The sequence below is a fragment of the Pecten maximus genome, chromosome 2, assembly GCF_902652985.1.
Source record: "Pecten maximus chromosome 2, xPecMax1.1, whole genome shotgun sequence".
NCBI classification, from domain to species: domain Eukaryota; kingdom Metazoa; phylum Mollusca; class Bivalvia; order Pectinida; family Pectinidae; genus Pecten; species Pecten maximus.
The window spans coordinates 32,219,783-32,242,247 of NC_047016.1; the positions used below are offsets into that span (position 1 = coordinate 32,219,783).

Consider the following 22,465-nt stretch of genomic DNA (forward strand, 5'->3'; position numbering starts at 1 on the left):
TGAGTCCTAGAAGGACGAAACAGCTGTATATATCATTAACATCACTGTCGAGTCCTAGTAGGATGAAGCAGATGTATATATCATTAACATCACTGATGAGCCCTAGTCGGATGAAGCAGCTGTATGATGTAGTTTATTGATTTTGGATCAACACTCATTTGGTATTGATAGATATACGTTTGTAGCTTTGTGATGTATTCTTATTTTGATAGACAATTCCAGATTTTTTTATGTGTGTTATCATAAAATCAATTAATTTGCCTTCAATTGGTTTCTGTTCATACTGGTGATTTCATGTAAACTAATGATATATTACACAATTGTATTGGAAATTCAACTCTTGCTACGCAAAGTTTTGTTCTGAATAAATTGTTGCGAATATTATACAAACGAGTATGTTATTACCTAAAACAACAGTTACGTGTAATAACAAGGATGACCTGTCAACAACCCTGATGATAAATTATATATGTTTTATATCACTGGATTGTCTATATGTTGAAGTGATGATAAACAAAACAAAATATCGATTCCAAACAAAACAGTCACTAAGTTCCGTGATTATGATGCTGAAATGTTATGTTGTTATCATAGTAACATCCCACTTTCTAAATCAATTCTAAAACGAATTACAAATAGCATACGTCATTAGGAAATACGCGCAGGATGTATATATAACAAGGATTTACCCACCAAAGGAGGAAGAAGCCCATATGGCCGTGCCAGCTAGTAGGCTGGGGTATTTCATACTCGTCGATTTGGTATTTATAACACATGGATTCGCTGATTGGAATTTACGTAAGTAAACTTATCGTTGGAATATTATATTTAGGTATGTGTCATATCAATGAAATGTTTAAGTACTTTCTGTTTACATACTTCCAATAAGTTATCAATTAATTAAAAAAAAACTTTCATCAAGTCTTTTTGATTTACTTATTAGTAAATTAGTAAAACTAGTATTAAGCCAGAGTTTCGTTGATAATGTTCACCATACACACACTATATATCAATTATGAAACGTATGTGTTATGCATGCATACATACAATGTATATACATATCTACCATACTACATTTCTAATACATGCGTCTGTTAACTGTATATATTTAGACTAGGCTTATATATTTACCTACATAAGTTACCAACTAGGAATATATTTCCCTGATGTTTTATTCGTTAAAGGTGAACTGTTTCAATATTTATTCAACAGACGATACACGTATCGTCTGTTTCATAAGCTTACAATGCTTACATATGTAAGGTTTTATCAAATAAAACTGAGGTAAATCAGCGTGCCATTGATTTATTGATGCTATTTGTAAACATAGGCTACAGCAATTTCACGGTCGACTAAGCAGCACCAGGTAACGATTGTTTACTTACTGTTTACTCCTCGATTGATATGTAAACACCTTAATGAATGATTAAACGTGTCTAAAATCAATACCAGTAATATATTCCTTTGTTATATTCTATTTGGGAACAAAGCGACTGTATAATCTTATTACACCATTTTGATTCGACGCATGTATTAGCTTACCATTGATTGTGTAGTGTTTAATACCAAACATCTTTGATCACCTTAAAATACATTATCAGAAGGCATTATGAATTTTTTAAAGCCATTTGTAAGCCACATTTGTTTCGGTTGGTCTTTGTAGTATGTTTACTACAGTTTAGGTTAACATAGTATATTAATTAAACCTTTAACATCCAGAGTAAATCAAACAAGATAACTCCGTTATATACATGGCCTTATCAGTACCAACCTCTCCACGTTCCACTGGCGCATGTAAAATCTAAGTTACCATGAAATTAATTACAAGATTCCTTCTGTGTAGTCATCGTTACTTAGCTATTTTGGGGTTGGCCACAGACAAATCTGGGACATGGATACTTCTGTGTGTAAGTTGTAACATGTTATACAACACACAAACAAGTTCTTCAGCACTGCCTCTAAAAACATCAAGGGATAAGAAGAGCAGCAAAGTCTATGTACTTATCATTTCAATTAAAATCACGTAACGATTAAAAAAAAGAAAACCAAAGAAGAATAACGTAAGATTTTTTTAAATTATTATTATTTTTTATTAGCATACTAATTATGCAATTTCAATTGATAGACGTATATATTATATACGTCTATCAATTAAAATTCTGACCTCAGATGAAGTTTTGAGTTAAACAGATAAGGGCAATAACGTACAACACTAAAGTAAGACGCCAGAGAGTTCGTTACACTAAAACGAACTGTAGATGTGCCGTCTGGAGCTTTTTAGTGAAGTAGTAACACATTTTAATATACTTGGAGTTGTTGTATTTCCCCAGTGAATTACAGTAAACTAGAGTTACGTCAATCGTACACCATTTTACAGTTAATGACTGTAAAAGACTTGTTTACCAACCTGATTGTGTGCCTGGAGAAAATGTGAAGACCATGTAAAATATTCAGTTACTCTTTATATTTTCAGATGAAATTATGTCCTCTCGTCCGTTCGTGACACGACGACTATCAAACGGCCAAGAACGGATGGACCTGGTCTGTCCAGATAATCACGTGATGTTGACGCCGTACATAGCGTATGGAGCGTCTATTGGACGTCGCGTGTCTAACCTGCGTCTCGAGAGGGACTGCTTGGGCACAGACAGTCAATTAATTAAACAGGCTAATCAATGTGTAAGAAAAAACGCGTGTAGTGTTTCCTTTAGAAAAGGATTGAGACTTCATCAGATTCTCAGCGGACCGCAAAACAAATGCCTCAAGCGTTTCCCAAAATTTATCACGATTTCCTTACCAAAGTGTGTACCAAAAGGTAAATACTTTAATTATCGTTATTGATTATAATCTGACCAAAAGATAAAAAAAAAAAAAAACAGTTGTATAGTTTTTTAAAACCAGAATCCCATTGGATCAGTTTTATTAAATCATCAAATGTAGTACGTGACCTTCGAATTGGGTGAAATTCTGGAAGCAAATGGGTCAAAGCTTAAAAAATCATACTTGTATATACATGTAATGCATTGAGTGTTTTATTCGACTTCAGCCACTGTGTTGAAGGCTATTAAATGCGGTTTACTTAGTGATAATGTGACATGGATTTATTTAGTTTTTTTTCTATCAATTTCCTCATAATTTTGATCATTTGCATGAAGAAATAATGGACTCTCATACTTGTTCGAGTAATGATTGTGATTCATTTTCTGTACTTTCACTTTACTGAGAAAGCGTACAGGTAAGATTTATACTGCAGGGTAAAGGGTTCTGAAGTTTCCTAATATATTACCTCGATTCGCCTTGATTATTGTCAAGTTAGTCGAATGTGCTCTTATCTTTTCTGAAAATAGGTAAAAAAAACCCAAAAAACTTCCCGTCTTAAGAATCTAAAGATCTAGAAAACAAATTGGCTTGGATAACACACTGTCAAGTTTATTCATATACTTATCCAGCATTTAAGATAACGTAGTACATTTGAATCTAACTACAAATCTCTCCCAGAATTAACTCCGGTCACTTTCATACATGTTTTAAAGAGCAACACAAAGCAGTCTGTTAGAAATTTCAAATATTTCAAACACATTAATGGTATTGTTTGTGTACTGGCCAACAAGTTTGTCTTTACATTGAAATGTGTGCATTATATTAACAACTTGTTTATTCTAATTTGATAAAAAATATCTCTGTTTTTAGTGAAAACAATTCATTTTTATTGTCCTTTTCTTACAGAAGAGATTTTTGATATCTGTTCAAATTGGACATTAGGAAAATATTGGAGCGGTATTCTCGGACGTTACTCAGACATTCCCAACACCGACATGGCAGCAAGGTCATGTCATAAAGTAATGACATTTCCTACCAATATGACGATGGCAATAATGCTAGAAAAGTTTGATACTAACATAAGTTATAACGTGACTATACAATGGACAACCCAGCATGGAGAGACCAAACTAAAGACACTGAGATTTAACCATGAATCTTTCATTGGAACTGGGAATAATTTTACTGTGAGCTGGGAAACTCCGGAGCAAGTCGCATCTAAGTCAAACTTTTATCTTATCTATCATGGTACGTGTTGGAACCCATATAGAATATAAACCTAATATTAATCAATTAAACACATGCTATACTAGTATCACGTTGCTCATTTTGATTGACAAAAGCTGTTATCGAAGGTTCGAATTTTTGCTATTTCAATGTTTACACAAAAAGGTTGCATTGAAATTGTTAACAAATTTGTTTATTTTCCAAAATATATATGTATATAATGTTATCAAGATAGCTAGTCCTTTTTATGACATGCCAAGTTGTCATTTATCCATCGAACAAAGTCAGACCAGTTTTCTATATATTGCTAGTATATAAGATATCTTACCTTATACATACGAGGCATATTATATCAGACCGAAATATATACTGTATTAAATGTCATATCTGATAAAATTATCGCATATGTTTAATTAGATATCTGATATAATATACACTGTACAAGGTCTGTGTATCTTTGAAATTGTCCATCAGATAAGGGGCCGCGGTGGCCGAGTGGTTATGGTGTCCGGACACTTTATCACTAGCCCTCCACCTCTGGGTTGCGAATTCGAAACCTACATGGGGCAGTCGCCAGATACTGACCGTTGGCCGGTGGTTTTTCTCCGGGTACTCCGGCTTTCCTCCACCTCCAAAACCTGGCACGTCCTTAAATGACCCTGGCTGTTAATAGGACGTTAAACAAAAACACACCAAACCATCAGATAAAATCATAAGATATAAAACTGTAATAATGGATAAACAAATGACACCTAAGTTTACCATAGTGATCGGTAAGATACTGCATGATTTAGTATTATCTTGTCGATTACCATCAGTCACGTTCTTTTTCTACAGCTCTGCATTATAATGGGTCATCAAACCAGAGCGATACCATGGTACAGAGTTGGATCCCTGAGCTGCCTTCAGGTAAGTGATAATGGTATATGTGACTTGAATTTAACATAATTGATCTATGTTTGATTAGAATAATTATTGGAATTCTAAATGCGGGTTATTTTCTGTATAACACATTTGATTGGTCACTCTCGTTATGACGCGTATTTGTTTCAGCCAATCAAATCAATAATAGCACAAATAACTTCCTGGATACTGCTCAGATCGAATCAACATATATGCCGGTGAACACGAGACGTGAACAAAACATATCACTTCCTGGATACAAGGTTAAATCAACCCCAATGACGGAGATGTATTAGGTCGGAAAAGGAAGTGTATTTACGCGTATTATATCCAAGTATTTGACAATCGTGACGTTGTTATATACAAAAGAGTTCAGATACGATCGTTTTAAATCAGCACAAGGAAGTGCTATAACAATGTATCATAGTATATACATGTACATATAGCTGCGTAATTATTGGATTGACACATTCCAGTACATCTGTACAGGGTTTTAGATATTTTAACAGGTTTAAATAATCATGCAATCTGATTAAAATACAGATAACATCATACACTTCGTCATAGCGATGATCTGTACTTTAATCAGATGGGAGTCGTGTAGGCGTAAACCTAAAACTAACAATGAAATCACAAATTTTACGTACGTGTTTACGTATAGGGGTTATTGCAAATTTGCAATTCGTAACCATTTAAAATGAGTTTCGATATTCATTAATACCGGCACGTCTTTTCAAGCATTAACTCTGTCCAATCAGTATTCTATTCAGTCTTGGCCATAAGGAAGAGCATGTACGATTAACACAAAAGGTAAAATACAACAAGACCTTTAATACATCCCGTAAAACAGACATGTAAACGAAATTATTTCAACAAAAAATAACATATTTATACATTTATAAATGTTTTAACTTTCTTATAATATATCTTCCCTGTTGAAAATAGCTACTATTTTCCTGAGAAAACTCTCCATTTCAATAACCGTATAGGTATATTGACCAATTTATCATTTTTATACATTCTTTAATGCCCCAATATAGGTTACTGTGATACACAGCACATGCATTTCCATTTGCCAGTCCTGTATATCTCAGAAACGATAATATTTATGTCAAAATCAGGCTACATCATGCTTACACACCATGATATCCTACACGAGGAAAAGATCTTATAATACCAATCATATTTAGCGGGGGCGAAATGACGAATGTTGAACATACCACGTGACTCATCCCCCTGCACTTCATAGCACATGGATTCGCACTAAAACAGAATCCGAGACATTGTTACAGTGAAGATGAATTCAAATGAACCATAACATCCTTCTTTGATATATATTTGTACATGTCTAATATTGATATTTCACATCTAAATATTGCGTAAATACTTCTATAGAGACTGTAGCAAATACAAATTCTCCTTCCACTAGACGTATTGGAAACATTATTTTGTCAGAGTTTAATTCCGATCTGAGTTCGGTTACCACCGTAATCAACGATGGACATTCTATACACTTCAGCTTTGTCGGATGAAGTTATTGTGGCTATTTTTTAACACCCACGATAATGACTTTCGCTCTTTGCGTCCCTGGCAAACTTTGCGAATGTATTCCTCTCTCATCAAAATATTCTCAAGGTCACCATACCGATTAATTAACTAACTTTGAACTGTATTGTTTCTTGCTTTTCACAGGATAGCATTGCATTAATGACGGGTCAGGTTCCCCCTGACATTGAACAACTTCAATTTTGCCATGACATGTTTCAGGGGTACGGAGAACGAAAGTGGACGGATCGTCTGGAGTAAATTGAATTACATCTGTGCGATTATATACATTAAAAAAAATCATCGGTAATGTAATGTTTATGATGTATTAAATGTGTCCACATACAAATACAACGTTCTGTATAACTATGGTGATTATAATCCTTTGGTATTTTCAGCATCTCTAAGAAGCGTCATGACGTGGAAAGACCATCAGCTGTCGTTCGCTTGTCCAAAAGGATCACTATTATATTCTCCTCAACTGATGGCGGGTGTGGGTAAAAGGATGGCCTGTTCTGGTATCACCCCAAGTCTCCTAGTGCAGATGAACAACTGTTACTGGGAACGATCCTGTAACATCAACTGGAAGGGTCCGGCGACTGTAACTCTGACCAACTCTCCCGCCTGTCTTGGTAAAACAGCTGCCGTTATGTCCACCACTGGTTACCGATGTATTAGACAAGGTAGTGCCAGCAAGCCACAGAGGTTCTCTATAAATAATTTGTTTCACAAAAAAATGTTTTCTATTAATATTGCTGTTTTAATGTTGAAAATGCTCTAAACTTTAAGTCCAATGATAAAATCACATAAGAATATTGCCCCACCTAAATTCATAGCTTGTTTGCGTCAATCAAATGTCATCCGTGCTTATGATTGTCAAGGTATGGGATGCATATCCGGCTTAAATTTGTTTTTCTCTTTCTATCTGTCACCATTAGAGGTCTAGGGAAGATGTCACAGCATACTATTTACAATTACTGTTGTAACACACCCTTTGCAATGTTCATTATCATTCAGCGCTAGTCCCTCTCGTGCGTGTAGTGGTATGTTGTGTTTACACGTAACCCTAAGCTGGGGGTTGCCGTTGCTATTTTAGATGTAATCAAAGTCACACAGATGAGTAAATGCCACAAACACATAAACAGGGTTCACATACCAAAATCTTAATTCAATAAACCATAGGAAGCATTAAACAAAACAGGATTTGGTCCGCGTGCACTATAAAGCGTCGTTTGCTACATCGGCGTCAACAAACCTTTATGGAATTTAACAATGAGTCTTCCAGAATATTAAGATTATGGTGACAAGATATGTAACTGACGATGAAGATTTGGATCTCGTTTTATTAGTTCCATGCTTTCCTCCGTGGGGGAGTTCAAACGGCGCGTCTGTCGGCGGAATGGCGAATGCTACACACATGGTCCAGTCGCATGCACAATCTGAATGATTCACACACTAACAGAACAATAATATCACACAATCATTTATCTCGAACCCGTCTGTGTTATCATCTATCTAGTTGAGAGTGTTGACGAATCCAAGGCAAAGGTTCAGTGACTATTATTGAATGAAATACATTCCCACGGTTCCTGACCGTGTCACACATAGGATGTCACTGACGCCGCTATATCCGCCTGATAAAGTTCGCCTCAATCTGTTTTTGAAACAAAACCTTTAAACACCCTTGATAGTTGTGTTTTATTATACATCAAACATAAAGAATGCTTGCGTTGCTTATTACGACGAAGACATTGTAATATGCAAACTATTGTAGTTAGTTGCTGGTTTTGTTACTGTGTTATGGTGTCAGCCAGGTTGGAACTACGACGCTGTTCCAATATTTTTTTAATGTCGACAACCATTATTTTTTTCGCCTTGAATCGTAGAAATGAAGCACACGAAACTTATCGTGACAAAGAAGAAAACTATAGATATAAGGGTTAACCTCTAAATACTGTTTAGGTTATCAGGAGATAACTATATATGTATACAGTGAAAGACGGGTGAATTCCACATATCCAACTGGAATTTACCCGTGTTGCATTGCAGTTATCCTGCGAAAACGTAAACAAAATTATAACACAACCTAAAGTAGTAAATAGAAAATCTAGTATTGACTTTGTTTTATTTTTCTGTTTAAAATTCATTAATTGTGCATGGAAGTTCTATATCCTTATAACTTTCTTAGGTTTAAGTATAACCATTTTACTTCACCATCTGTGGTTGTACTTTTACCGTATGATCCGTTACCTTTATGAATACCACACACAACAAAAGTCCTATGTTGACCACTACATTTCACGAAATAATTAAATGCTTACTCACTTTCCATTATAAGGGTTTTCAAAACAGCATCCAAAGTGCAATGTAACTTGAAAGTAAATGGTTCCGATGTCTTGTTTTTTTTTTTCTGATACTATAATGTTTAAGATGTTGATACGATGTTTCTGTTGTCTTTCTTCAGAAAATGTCATAAACATGTGTAGTCGGTATGCTTCTGAGGTAGTGAAAAAAACATCTGGGATCATTCGGAGTCACAATATTTATCCCTGGGACTACGGCGCGGAGGCGGTGGATTGTAGGAAGGTCATCAAGGTAGGTAACAGTGTAGCAAGAAGATACTGGTTGTATTGATACGTCATAGTCTCCCAGCTGGAAATGACGGACGGAGGGCGATTTATTCGCGCTGACTCGCAAGGGCGAGCTTGATAACCCAACTTTGGCGCTGGAGAGAGTGTTGTCCTCCAGGTGCTTTCATTCAATTGCAGTGCACAAAAAATCTAGATGAGACGACTACTGATTTGCTGTTGTTTATTACAGATGATGTAACAATGTTGGATGCTTCACATTTCTTAATATTTTCCTCGATTCTATGCTTTTTAAAAGGCAATCGCATGATCTTGTGGTATTGCTAATATCTTCCCTTCTGCTACTTTGTACAATGCAGAAGAACTGAGGTGTTGTCTTCTAGTTTGGAGGGTTTTGAGTGATGGAAGGTTGGGTTCTTGTAAAACCTTTGTCATGCGTCCTTCGTCTCTGGTTTTGAAGTCTTTGCTTATAAATCTTGTACCACGTCTTTGTATACGTTCAAAATTTTGCTATCTCTGGTTGTGTATGGGCTCCCTATTCCATGATTGATCTACCAAGAGCTATATATGCAGTTCTTCTAAATTCTCTGGCGTTGTTACAGCTATTGTTGCTATGCTCTTTGTAGGCTCTTTCTAAGTTGTAGACATTCAGCATGGACAATCTTAAACTGATGATGTAGCATTTTTGGCATTGAATTGCATTCTCTAGTTTCCTAATCATATATCCAATTTCATTTTGTAGTGTTGTGTGATCTTCTTAATTGTGCATCTCTCTGTATAGTGTAGTCGCCAGCAAAACGTCTTCACTGCTTCTGAGATCGTTTTAATGACACAGAAAGAAACATGATGCCTCGAAGAACTGTTCCCTATCGAACTCCACAATAACTTAATCTGAGTTATTTGTCAGAAATGGCGTAAATCATGCAAGGAATGGTCTCTAATTCCGTATTATTTCATTTTGTAGAGGAGTTTGTCATGGGTGACAGTGTCAAAAGTATTTGAAAAATATAAAGTATCGCAATGCAAACCTGCTTGCCTCTCTGTCAAATGCTTGTAGCGAACCATTGATGGTGACTCCTGTTTCACAGATCTGTATCCATGGTTTTGTTATGTGTTTTGTGCTTTCTGGATGTTTCATTACGTGACTGCATATTGTGTTCGATCAGCTTGGGCACTACTGATGTAGGGGATACCAGTCAGTAGTTCTCTGTTGTCATCTTGATATGTTTGCTCGTAGCGAATCACCAGGTAGATTGCCGGCGTCTAATTGTGGTCTTTAAAATTCGCTTTACCGAGCAAAGGGACCCGATAATTTGTTGCAGTCTACATATATTTGGAATTTCCCTAGTGTGTATAGCAAATTTTGAGATTTTGGAGGGCTGGATGAAGGCTATAATGAACACTGAGGGTGTCATTTTTTTTATTGAATTTTAATATAGCTTCCGAAACGTCTAAAAATGTACAATACACACTATGGAAGGGTAAAATACATGTAGACTGTAGCACATTTTCGGGTCCCTGTGATACCTGTAGAAGTAACCTGGTATAACTACACCAGGTGTTATTACTATGTGTACATCTTTAATTGATTCCTTGAAGTCGGTGTAGACGTCATTGTCAGCGAGGCGGATGCTTCGTAAGCGGACGACATGCGAAGGTCACAAACGAATTGTTTACGTTTATTTATAATCAGAAGGCCCTAACAATTTATTCATGTCTTTAAGTGTTTAGAGAGTAATTTGGCAGTCAAATAGCTCTTCAAGCTTATAAGAAGGGATTCGTTAGACTTTAAGGTTATTTCTACGATGTAAAGTACTCAATACCAGACTAAATAAAAACAAATGTGTACAAAATAAACTCAACGAGCGTGTTGTCAATGTTGGTGCCTGGTATCAGAACACTGATTGAGAGTTCTCTTTGTGGTGTTATCTGGTCCATATGCCTTTGTTGGGTTCGTTTTTTCTAAGTAGCATGGCTCTTCCATCTTCAGCGATTTTGATGCTTGGGATGCAAGCCTTTACGTAGTAAATAAGACGGTTTTTTTTGTTTATTTTCTGTTGAACACTGGTGAAATTTGTTTGATATTTTGTGTCTGAGCTTTACTGTTATGTATTTATAATTCGGCCCTTGTCTTTCAGCGATGCTGCTGCAATGCAGACTGAATGCTCTGTATTTCTCGAAAGGTATATTGTTTGTTCTCCATACCCTTTATGTATTTCACTTTTATTCTGCCACTCTTATTTTTTTCTGGTACTATTTTCTGTAAGATTTGAAGTTGGACCTTTCTTGTGTTCTTTTGTCTTAGTAATACAGATTTTGTTTCTGCTCAATATTTGCTTTATCCTTTGGTTGAACCATAGCAGTTTGTTGTTTCATACGACGGCTTCTGTAGGGCCGTCCTTGTCAAGCAGACTTCTGTGCGGGTCGTTGTAGTTTGGTAATTAGTCCCCTGCCGTTTGAAAAAACGGGGGGACTATAGGTTTACCCTCCGTCCGTCTGTCCGTCCGTCTGTCTGTCTGTCACGCAATAGTTGTCCGGACAACTCCTTCTAAAGTACTACTCCGATTTTAACGAAATTCATTTTTCAAAATGGATGCATCTTCTCATTGGTTGAGGCGTGTCCGGACAATCCTAAAGTACTACTCTGATTTTAACGAAACTTGGTATACGTGATCAGTATAACAAGTAGTTTAAAAAATGGGAAATAAATAGTTGCACTCCAGCTGGGTCAGGCAGGGGACTTTGTATTGCTGTTGCAATACTATCCATCCTTGTTGATATGACGGCTTTTGTAGGGACATCCTTGTCAAGTAGACTTCTGTGTAGGTCGTGGTTGTTTGGTGATTGATATGATGTCTTCTGTAGGGACGTCCTTGTCAAGTAGACTTCTGTGTAGGTCGTGGTTGTTTAGTGTTTGATATGATGTCTTCTGTAGGGCCGTCCTTGTCAAGTAGACTTGTGTGTAGGTCGTGGTAGTTTGGTGTTTGATATGATGTCTTCTGTAGGGACGTCCTTGTCAAGTAGACTTGTGTGTAGGTCGTGGTAGTTTGGTGTTTGATATGATGTCTTCTGTAGGGAAATCCTTGTCAAGTAGGTCGTTTTCTCCATGTTTATGTTGCGAAGTCCGACATGTCAAAGATGTTGTCGATGTTTTACAATACATCGGCCCTTTTAATTAAAACTGTGTGGAAACAAAAACGTAAGTTAGCAACCCTCGCAAATATCTCCACAGCACGTGGCATTTGATGTAAATCAACTTGTTTGAATTATTTTTGCAGATAGGACGTGGGAGACAACTCCATCTATCAGTCGAGGCTGCTGAAATTGACGAAAGTCGTGATATGTTCAGGATAAGACATATCTACGACAAAAAGAAAACATTGGTTGCTATGGGAAACCAGAAACATTTCAACACCACCTTATCTGGAGGGGCTGCTGAGATATCTCTCACAGTGTCAGTGAGATCAAAAACTGGCAAGGGGTTCCTCTTATATTTTGAAAGTAAGTACTATAAAACATTTCATGGATGGTAGCGCTTTGGGAATGTATGATTTGAATATGTTTTGTCCACATCGCTAAAGGGAATGGTTCGATATAGCCCTGAGTTTAAATTGTTTTCGGTTGTAATCAGCTGTTGTCGCTTATACAGTGAACCTTGATTCTGTCGACACTATAAGGGACTGAGTAAACGTGTCAGATACGACAGTGATCGGTAAAGTCAGTGTCAGATACGACAGTGGTCGGTAAACTCAGTGTCAGATACGACAGTGGTCGGTAAACCCAGTGTCAGATACGACAGTGATCGGTAAACTCAGTGTCAGATACGACAGTGGTCGGTAAAGTCAGTGTCAGATACGACAGTGGTCGGTAAAGTCAGTGTCAGATATGGCAGTGGTCGGTAAAGTAAGTGTCAGATACGATAGTGGTCGGTAAAGTCAGTGTCGGATACGATATATGTCGGTAAAGTCAGTGTCAGATAAGACAGATGTCGGTAAAGTCAGTGTCAGATAAGACAGTGGTCGGTAAAAGTCAGTGTCAGATACGACAGTGGTCGGTAAAGTCAGTGTCAGATACGACAGTGGTCGGTAAAGTCAGTGTCAGATACGGCAGATGTCGGTAAAGTCAGTGTCGGATACGATAGTGGTCGGTAAAGTCAGTGTCTGATGCGACAGTGGTCGGTAAAGTCAGTGTCAGATACGACAGTGGTCGGTAAAGTCAGTGTCGGTAAAGTCAGTGTCAGATACAGCAGTTGTCGGTAAAGCCAGTGTCAGATAAGACAGTGGTCGGTAAAGTCAGTGTCAGATACGGCAGTTGTCGGTAAAGTCAGTGTCAGATACAGCAGTTGTCGGTAAAGTCAATGTCAGATACAGCAGTTGTCGGTAAAGTCAGTGTCAGATACAGCAGTTGTCGGTAAAGCCAGTGTCAGATACAGCAGATGTCGGTAAAGCCAGTGTCAGATACAGCAGTTGTAGGTAAAGTCAGTGTCAGATACAGCAGTTGTCGGTAAAGTCAGTGTCAGATACAGCAGTTGTCGGTAAAGCCAGTGTCAGATACAGCAGTTGTCGGTAAAGTCAATGTCAGATACAGCAGTTGTCGGTAAAGTCAGTGTCAGATACAGCAGTTGTCGGTAAAGTCAGTGTCAGATACGACAGTGGTCGGTAAAGCCAGTGTCAGATACAGCAGTTGTCGGTAAAGTCAGTGTCAGATACGGCAGTGAGTCAGTTAAGTCAGTGTCAAATATGACAGTGAAGCATGTCGCGGGTTTGGTGAATGGGTCGGATGCTTTAGGATGTTGTAAAAGTCAGTGGTCGGTTAAGTAAGATTTTACTGTACATAGATATTGACCTGAAAAGAAATGTTGAATTCTCGAATCTGAAACAGCAACAGAGCAACAGAGGTTGTTCACATGTGATTTGAAAACGGAACCAAACACCATCTACTTCATCAATTCATGGAAATCAAACGCATTTCATTTGTGCAATACACTTTGGGTACATAGTACAGATGTTAGCCCGAGTTTTCTCTGGCCCTGTCACCATGTCTGGTGTATATGGTGACAGTGCCAGAGAAAACTCGGGCTATAAAGATGTATGCTAAAATAACTATATGTACATTATATATTTTATAGATCAATTCCATTAAACCTCTATATATCTGTTTCGTCCTTGTGTAATTGGATATTTTTTTTATAATTCAGAGATAGGGAAAAGACACAAGAACTCTGAATCACAATATCGTAAAGCAAGAACGACAAAGAAAAATCGTACGCTACGAAATCGACGGAGACGTCAACGAAGCGGAAGGAAAAAGAACAAAAAGAGAAAATCTAGAAAGTCCAAGAAAAGGAAAACTCGTGTATTATGATGATTGCGTAATCTTATATGTGATATTGAAAGAGTGCAATTAACATTATCATCAATAGGTGGCTGTAGTCATATAGTTATATTTACAAATCAACGGACATCACTGCCGTCTGTTAGTTAGGTTCTATCAAAAGGGGGCGCGTTTCTCTGTCGGACTCTAAAATGACAAACCTGAGAACCCAGGGGAACTTTTGTCTGAGAACCCAGGGGAACTAACATTTCGTATTTGAGAACGAATCATTCATTAGTAGGCCTATATTAGATGTAGTAACACTAACAATATTCAACTTCCAAAACACAATATGTTGTTTTTACCATCTTGTTTGTTTGTGTACAATTACGGACCAATGGGAACCTGCACATTAAGTACTAGGTTTTATGAAAATTAATGATAACAAACATATCAATTTTAGAATAAAAAAAAAACTGTCAGCCATCTTGTGCTTCTATTTACTTTTTAAACAACTATACACAACAAGGATAAAATTGGAACATATAAGTGCAATTTAAGAACATATCGATCCATTGTTTTTAGAGAAATAGTGATAAGTATTGTTTAAGTAACAGATAATAGGTTAATTAAGCAGCCAACCATTATCGGATTATTGGATAAAATCTAGCAGCCTACTTGATCGGGATATCAATATGTGTTAAACAAATCCTAGTTAGTTTCTTATAACATACATACATTATTACATAGCATGCAATTTTGTTTATCTGAATATTAAATGTAATGATTAGGTAAATTAAAACAAATGCATTGTATACTGATAGAAGAATTGTGATCTAAAGTAGTAATATGTAATCTAAAATAGACTACTTTTTATTTGATTTTTTGTTTGTTGTTGTCTATTTTCCAAAATATGTACAGTTTTTTTTTTACTTAGCTAAGAAATGATATTGATCAAATAAGACCGATCCTTTAACAAAATAATTCGGCAAATTACAATCCTCCACCGGATGTAGAGTTATTATACCAAGAATGTGTAGATGATAAATTCGTGATAAACAAGCATGTTCCATGTAATAGGTCCCGAGAAACTTTTTTCTTTGAAGTTGGTCAAGGTCAATATATAGGTTAGTGTGAACATGTGATAGGGCTCGGAAAATGTTTCTTTGGTGTAGGTCAAAGGTGAAAATGTATGTCAGAGTGACTTAATTTGACATATACACATTACCTCACGTCGTTGAACGCAAGCCACGAGCATGAAGTTCCAGTGTCAAGTAGTATAGGAGATAGAGCCGGAACACGTTTTCTTTTATATAAGTCAAAGGTCAAACCGTAGGTTAGAGTGACCTATTTTCGACACATGACACATCACCTCACCTTTAATTGGTGGACCCAAGCACCAAGTATAAAGTGACAAGCAGTGTAGGATAAATTATTCCTCGGTTGTAGTTCAAAGAGACTTAATTTTGACACGTGATACACCGCCTCATCTAGGTGAACCCACACCCCAAGTATTTAGTTCTAGCATTAAGTAGTGTAGGAGATAGAGCCCGGACACTTTTCTTCTTTGGTGTAGGTCATGGGTCACAATATAGGCCACTGTGACCAAAGTTTGAAACAAGATACACTGCTTCACATAGATGAACCCATTCCCCAAGTAGGAAGGCCAAGAAGTGTAGGAGATAGGGCCCGGTCAAGATAATGCGCGGACGGATGGACGGACGGACACACGCAAAACCATAGTCCCCACCCTCGGCTCCCGGAGTGGGAATGATAAAGATGCACGTGTTTCTAATTTAACTAGTTTTTAAAAAGTGCAATACCGATATTTCAGAAAATGTTGAAACAAAATGGATCTGTCAATGTACTTATGTTGTGGTTGTTTTTAGACAAACATACACTATTACATGCTCACTCAGGGTATTTTGTCTGTTATTTCTATACTTGTATTAATGAACTCATTGTATCAAACGCTATATACATCTTGTCAGACCGAACTTTTGATGATTAAAAAACGTAAAATATGTAAAAGTACAGTTTTGTTGTAAATTCGCATAATCTGTTTAATATACTTGATCACAGGGGTCTGCGTCTGGTTATTATTTATAGATATTAGATTAGAAGTAGGGGCCATATTTGTTGTCTATAAATACTAACAAGATGAAGACGCATGTGATTAGATATATTAAATTTGGCGTGTGCGACGTTATCCGAGTAAAGAATGGTGTAGATCTAGATGATCCGTACCTACAATGTATTATGGAGCACTGTCTGTCCGACAAAAATATACATTGCGTGATGTAGATAGTATTACCACTTATCAATGTATTTAGAAAAGATGTGGTACGACATTTCTTCAATTACATTTCTTTTAAAAGTTTGGTTTATTTGGTTTAACATCATATTAACAGCCAGGGTCATTTAAGGACGTGCCAGGTTTTGGAGGTGGAGGAAAGCCGGGGTACCCGGAGAAAAACCCACCGGCCTACGGTCAGTACCAGTCAACTGCCTCAATTAGGTTTCGACACCTAAGATGAAACTTCCACTGCCCATTGACAATATTAATTTTGGCTAACACAGTGCATGACAGTAAAATTGACTGTAACATACATTATTTCAACATGATTTGTGATATCATGCTCATGGTTACGTTATTAGCTTCGGGATCTAACTATAATACCAGACAGCTTCAACGGATAGAAACGGAGATTAATAATGTAGACTGGCCCCCGCACCGGCAATATATCCGCAACTTAATGGCCACGTGCACATAGTCATGCAGGAAAACCAATGATGCAATTTGAGACCACTACTGCCTTAAAATAACCCGCATTTACTCCCTACTTCACCAATTAAAAGCATACAGTATAAAATACAGTATAAAATTTACAACACATACCCCCAGTGTGTTCAGTACAACACATACCCCCGGTGTATTCAGTACAACACATACCCTCGGTGTATTCAGTACAACACATACCCCCGGTGTATTCAGTACAACACATACCCCCGGTGTATTCAGTACAACACATACCCCCGGTGTATTCAGTACAACACATACCCCCGGTGTATTCAGTACAATACATACCCCCAGTGTATTCAGTACAACACATACCCCCGGTGTATTCAGTACAACACATACCCTCGGTGTATTCAGTACAACACATACCCCCGGTGTATTCAGTACAATACATACCCCCAGTGTATTCAGTACAACACATACCCCCGGTGTATTCAGTACAACACATACCCCCGGTGTATTCAGTACAACACATACCCCCGGTGTATCCAGTACAACACATACCCCCGGTGTATTCAGTACAACACATACCCCCGGTGTATTCAGTACAACACACATCCAGTGTTTTCATTCTCCCATGTAGCACGGTAAAGATTAATATATCAATTAAGGAGGAACATTATTATCACAAATCTAGTCATGGTTATCATACTCAAGTTGACGGACGTTCTCGGTGAAAATGATGACATCAACAGGCTAAAATATCTCCATTGCTGATTAATTGAGGATTGTCTACAAGGAGTAATGAGAAAGCATGTCACACAGATGCCACAAACACTCCATTGATCCTTACTTCGCTGGCGCCATCTTGTTTTATTATCTACTTGTATGACAATAAGTGGAATACAATTAAATAGGATTGTCTAACCCTACTAGTGGTATAGATTTACTTTATAAGTGTGTGAATCATTAATAAGATTACATCATACTCTACTGCTGGGTTGGGCCAAACTAAATCTTGAAAGGGAGTCAGTGAAATAGAGCTGCACTTATACAGATATAAAATTATTAGAACTTAGTAATTTTTGAAAGTTTAACATTTTGCTACATTTTATTCCAATCTGAAGGTACGGCTTGGTGATAGCATTCTAAATCGTTCGTCTCAAGTTAAGGTGAGCGTTTTCTCGGTGTATATATTATAAATATCATCCTGACCTCAGGCCAAGTCGTATTTTTTCTCTCTCAAAAATACACTCCAGTACACCAGTAAAAAGTTCGAAATTGGCTCTGAACTATTAGACTGGAGTGAATATTTTGTGAAAAAACACAACCTAAGCTAAGGTGTACATGGAATATTTCAAAGATCGAATCGCAAAGTCTCTGTTGTGTTTAAATCGGCGAATTGCTTTTAATGTAAACCAATACCTTTTGTACGATGGCCGATATCAGACTGGCAAAAAAAGTGTTACTAAAATGAAAATTTGTCACCAACATGATTTTTGTCAGTGACTAAAAACTGTTACTAAATGAGAAATTTGCCCAAACATTGTTTTCTGTCAATGACAAAAAACTGTCACTAAAATAGAAATTTGCCCAAACACTGTTCTGCGTACTGTTTTGTCAGTGACAGAAAAAAAATACTAAAAGAGAAATTTGCCCAAACATTGTTTTTGTCACTGACAATTATTTTCGTCAGGTGAATAAAAAAATATTCGTCGTATGCTAGTTAACTCTGTTGTAGAGACTTAAGGTTGTATGCTATATTACTGTGTTGTAGAGACTAAAGGCCATGTGCTTCCTAACTGTGTTGTAGAGACTTAAGGCTGTATGCTACCTTACTGTGTTATAGGCCGTATGCTATTTAACTGTGTTGTAGAGACTTAAGGTTGTACGCTACCTTACTGTGTTTTAGAGACTAAGGTTGTATGCCGATTTACTGTGTTGTAGAGACTTAAGACTTTATGCTACCTTACTGTGTTATAGGCCGTATGCTATTCAACTGTGTTGTAGAGACTTAAGGTTGTACGCTACCCGTCCAAACGAGAGTTCGGCGTGATCTGCATTGTTTGTTAACCTCCATCTCACGTTCGTATTCATACTCGTTTCTGTTCATAGTCCTATGTACCGAAACAGAACTTACTAGGTTTACATAGTGAAACTGCAGCGCAAATGTAAATATATCTATATGAAGAGCAGATTTGAGGTAAAGAGCGAAGCGAATATGAATTTAAAATAGTTAGATAATGAAAGGTGTATCTTCTTCCGAAACATACAGAAGAGAACAATACGCAAATGGCTTACGTGTTTTATAACAGTATTTCGCATGGCCCTTTGCGTATTCCATACAATATGCATGTATATTTGTGTATGTTGGTCTTGTCAGGAACATTGACTGTACCAATTAATTTTGACCAGGCAAGAACACACTAGCGGCAAATTCCTGCGGCCTAGGCTTTACACATATTTCACATAATTAGGATGGAATTCAAAGTCGCAATTAATAATCGATTTTATTCCAAATTCAGATGATAAGAATAAAATATACTTATAGAGACCGATTGTGGAGGATAGAATAACCTTACATTATATAAAAAAAAATCGTATAATCTATCGTCAACAAGCCCCAGTGTTTCCTTACACATGTGTAGAATTCGTACCCAAAAAATAAGGAAATACAAACATGAGTCATACACGGGAATAGGAGTAACTGATACTTTGTACATTATGCTATATTTGTTTGGGAAAATATCAAGCAAAATATATAATCTAAACATATCTTCAATTCAAGATGAAGAATCACATTCTGGTCCACCCCAGCCACATTACAATGTAACCCCAAGCGACATCTGCTTCTTCTCACTGGGTGCTTGTTAGATATTTAAGATCAAAGTATTTTTTTTTAATTCACCTGAAGAAAATAATTGTCAGTGACAAAAACAATGTTTGGGCAAATTTCTCTTTTAGTAAGTTTTTTGTCATTGACATAAAACAGTGTTTGGGTAAATTTCTCTTTTAGTAACAGTTTTTTGTCAATGACAAAAATCATATTGGTGACAAATTTCCATTTTAGTAACAGTTTTTTGCCAACATCATGTTGGTGGTGTACACATTTCTCTTTTAGTAACTGTTTTTTGTCAGGCTGATATCGGCCATCGTACTTTTGTGATAGATGACACGTTATATTTTCATTGCATTAATATGCAAATTACTTATTGTGGTAGAACTTGTCCCCTAAGTTTATGTGAATATCAGTTTGTCTAGAATGTTTTTATTTAATACTTTAAATCCACAATATTTTCCTTACTTAATGAGCGACTTACAACGTCGGGTCAAGCTCTCCATGACAAGAGTTGATATGACCAACGCTGAGACCGACCCTTCGTTTGTACAATATTATATATCAGTCCGTCAGTGTGCCTATAACGTTTACTTTACCATTGCCAGTTTTAATTACTATCTGTCAGTGGTATTACTGTTGATTGGTATGTTAATTTTTGTTTATTGTAATAAAAACTCTACAGTGCAAATGTTAATATTATTTGAAAACACAACTATGGATATTTGTTTGGTATTTTGTATCTTGGAAGATCATCCAACAGACTAATGGCACACACTAATGTAACATATTAAACAGTACTAATAACAAATAGTTTATTACAATAGCCAACTTACAAAGTCCTCTAATCCATTGTTTAGAAACACTTATGTGCTGTTGTTTTGTTTAGATACAGAGATGGTTTGCCCTTGTCGATCGGCAATGCCTAAGGAAGTTTAAGAACTGGACAACCGGGATACTAGATTCTTCCTCACTGGTCGCTTATCACTATCATTATTTATAGCATAACCAACAGGGAGCACCACTAAGCTTAATAATAAACATGATGGTTTCAATTACCCTATTGTGAAAACTGAAACATCCCAGATACGAAATATATTTTACCACTAATTCATTCTGCACTCGGCACATCTCAACCGATTATATGGGCCTGTTCGTCAGTTTTTAAATGTAATATTTCAAACATATATCTTGACGGACCTGCAAATATTAATACAGGCCTTGGAAGTCTTTGTCAATGCTCGTCTGAAAACAATATAAAATCACCAGGTCTTTACAACACCGGTCCAAGTGGTCTAACCGTTTGCAATGTAGGTTACCGGAATCATTCTGGTCTATCAGAGTTACTTCCCTTCGTTTGGTAAAGCGATATCGGTTGGCAGCTGAGAGGGACGGAGAATGCACCAAGTCGAATGCTGTAATATATATATCATGGCGTGAAATCTTACAGCAAATAATTTGAATGATAAAGATCACTCAACTGTCTTGATTAGTTATAACGCAGGCTTCTGCATCTTTAGTATTTATAGAAGTAGTAGAGGCTAATAACTTGTTCTATTAATACTAACCAGATGCGGTCACCTGTGGTTATTACCATTAAAACATCCATTTACCGAGGAAAATCCACATACACCTACGAGAAAAAATCTGCCTGAAAAATACAAAAACCAAGCCCAAGCTGTTTTGGAAATACACACATGAAAAATCAAAAACAAAAACGATGGTTCACTAAAACCAAACAGTAAACTAACCATCGATGACTTGATACAGTCAATACATCCAACAAAATGTTTCCCGGTGTTTTGTTCGGGATGAAGATAGGTCAACACTAGAGAAAGGTTCATCTCTCCACTGGAGCCAATTGGCATTAGTGGTGAAAAGTAATCAGCCTCATCAAGTGCCAACAAAGCACCAGGATCAGACGATATGCTTCCCAAAATTATAGCGGAATCCTCTTAATCTTTCTACAAAACCACTGTAAATAATCTTCAAAAAATCATTCGAGTTAATGTACTACAAAAAGACAGAGTAGATAGCCTTCCATATGACCAATGGTTCTAATCAAGGGGTTTCAGAAGTTGGTTTATTTGTAATTTACCGTGTCTGATTTAAGGAAAATGATGGTGGACTTCATACCAGGTATGTGTCACAACTGATACAGGGTAAATTATGGATAAACCAACTACAATTGTACTGAAAACCTTGGAATAGAACCATTGATGAATGTCGCCTTGGAATAGAACCATTGATGGATGTCGCCTTGGAATAGAACAATTGAAGAAGGTCAGCTTGGAATAGAACCATTGATGAATGTCGCCTTGGAATAGAACAATTGATGAAGGTCGCCTTGGAATAGAACAATTAATGAAGGTCACCTTGGAATAGAACCATTGATGAAGGTCGCCTTGGAATAGAACAATTGATGAAGGTCACCTTGGAATAGAACCATTGATGAAGGTCACCTTGGAATAGAACAATTGATGAAGGTCAGCT

The 22,465-nt window shown here is 36.8% G+C and overlaps 1 protein-coding gene across 2 annotated transcripts; it reads left to right on the forward strand.

Annotated features, from left to right (window-relative positions):
• Positions 1–681: 681 nt before the first annotated feature.
• LOC117321802 lies at positions 682–16,427 on the forward strand. Of its 2 annotated transcripts, XR_004531409.1 has the most exons (9): positions 682–798; positions 2,474–2,815; positions 3,727–4,068; positions 4,885–4,956; positions 6,894–7,178; positions 8,960–9,090; positions 12,362–12,584; positions 14,281–14,505; positions 14,916–16,427. XR_004531409.1 is itself a non-coding variant. In XM_033876378.1 (8 exons), the coding sequence occupies exons 1-8, from the start codon at positions 714–716 to the stop codon at positions 14,445–14,447; spliced, it is 1,647 nt and encodes a 548-aa protein (XP_033732269.1). In that variant the 5' UTR covers positions 683–713; the 3' UTR covers positions 14,448–16,427. The 2 variants fall into 2 exon arrangements, 1 of the variants encoding a protein (XP_033732269.1); XM_033876378.1 differs by having other exon boundaries at positions 683–798; positions 14,281–16,427.
• Positions 16,428–22,465: the final 6,038 nt, after the last annotated feature.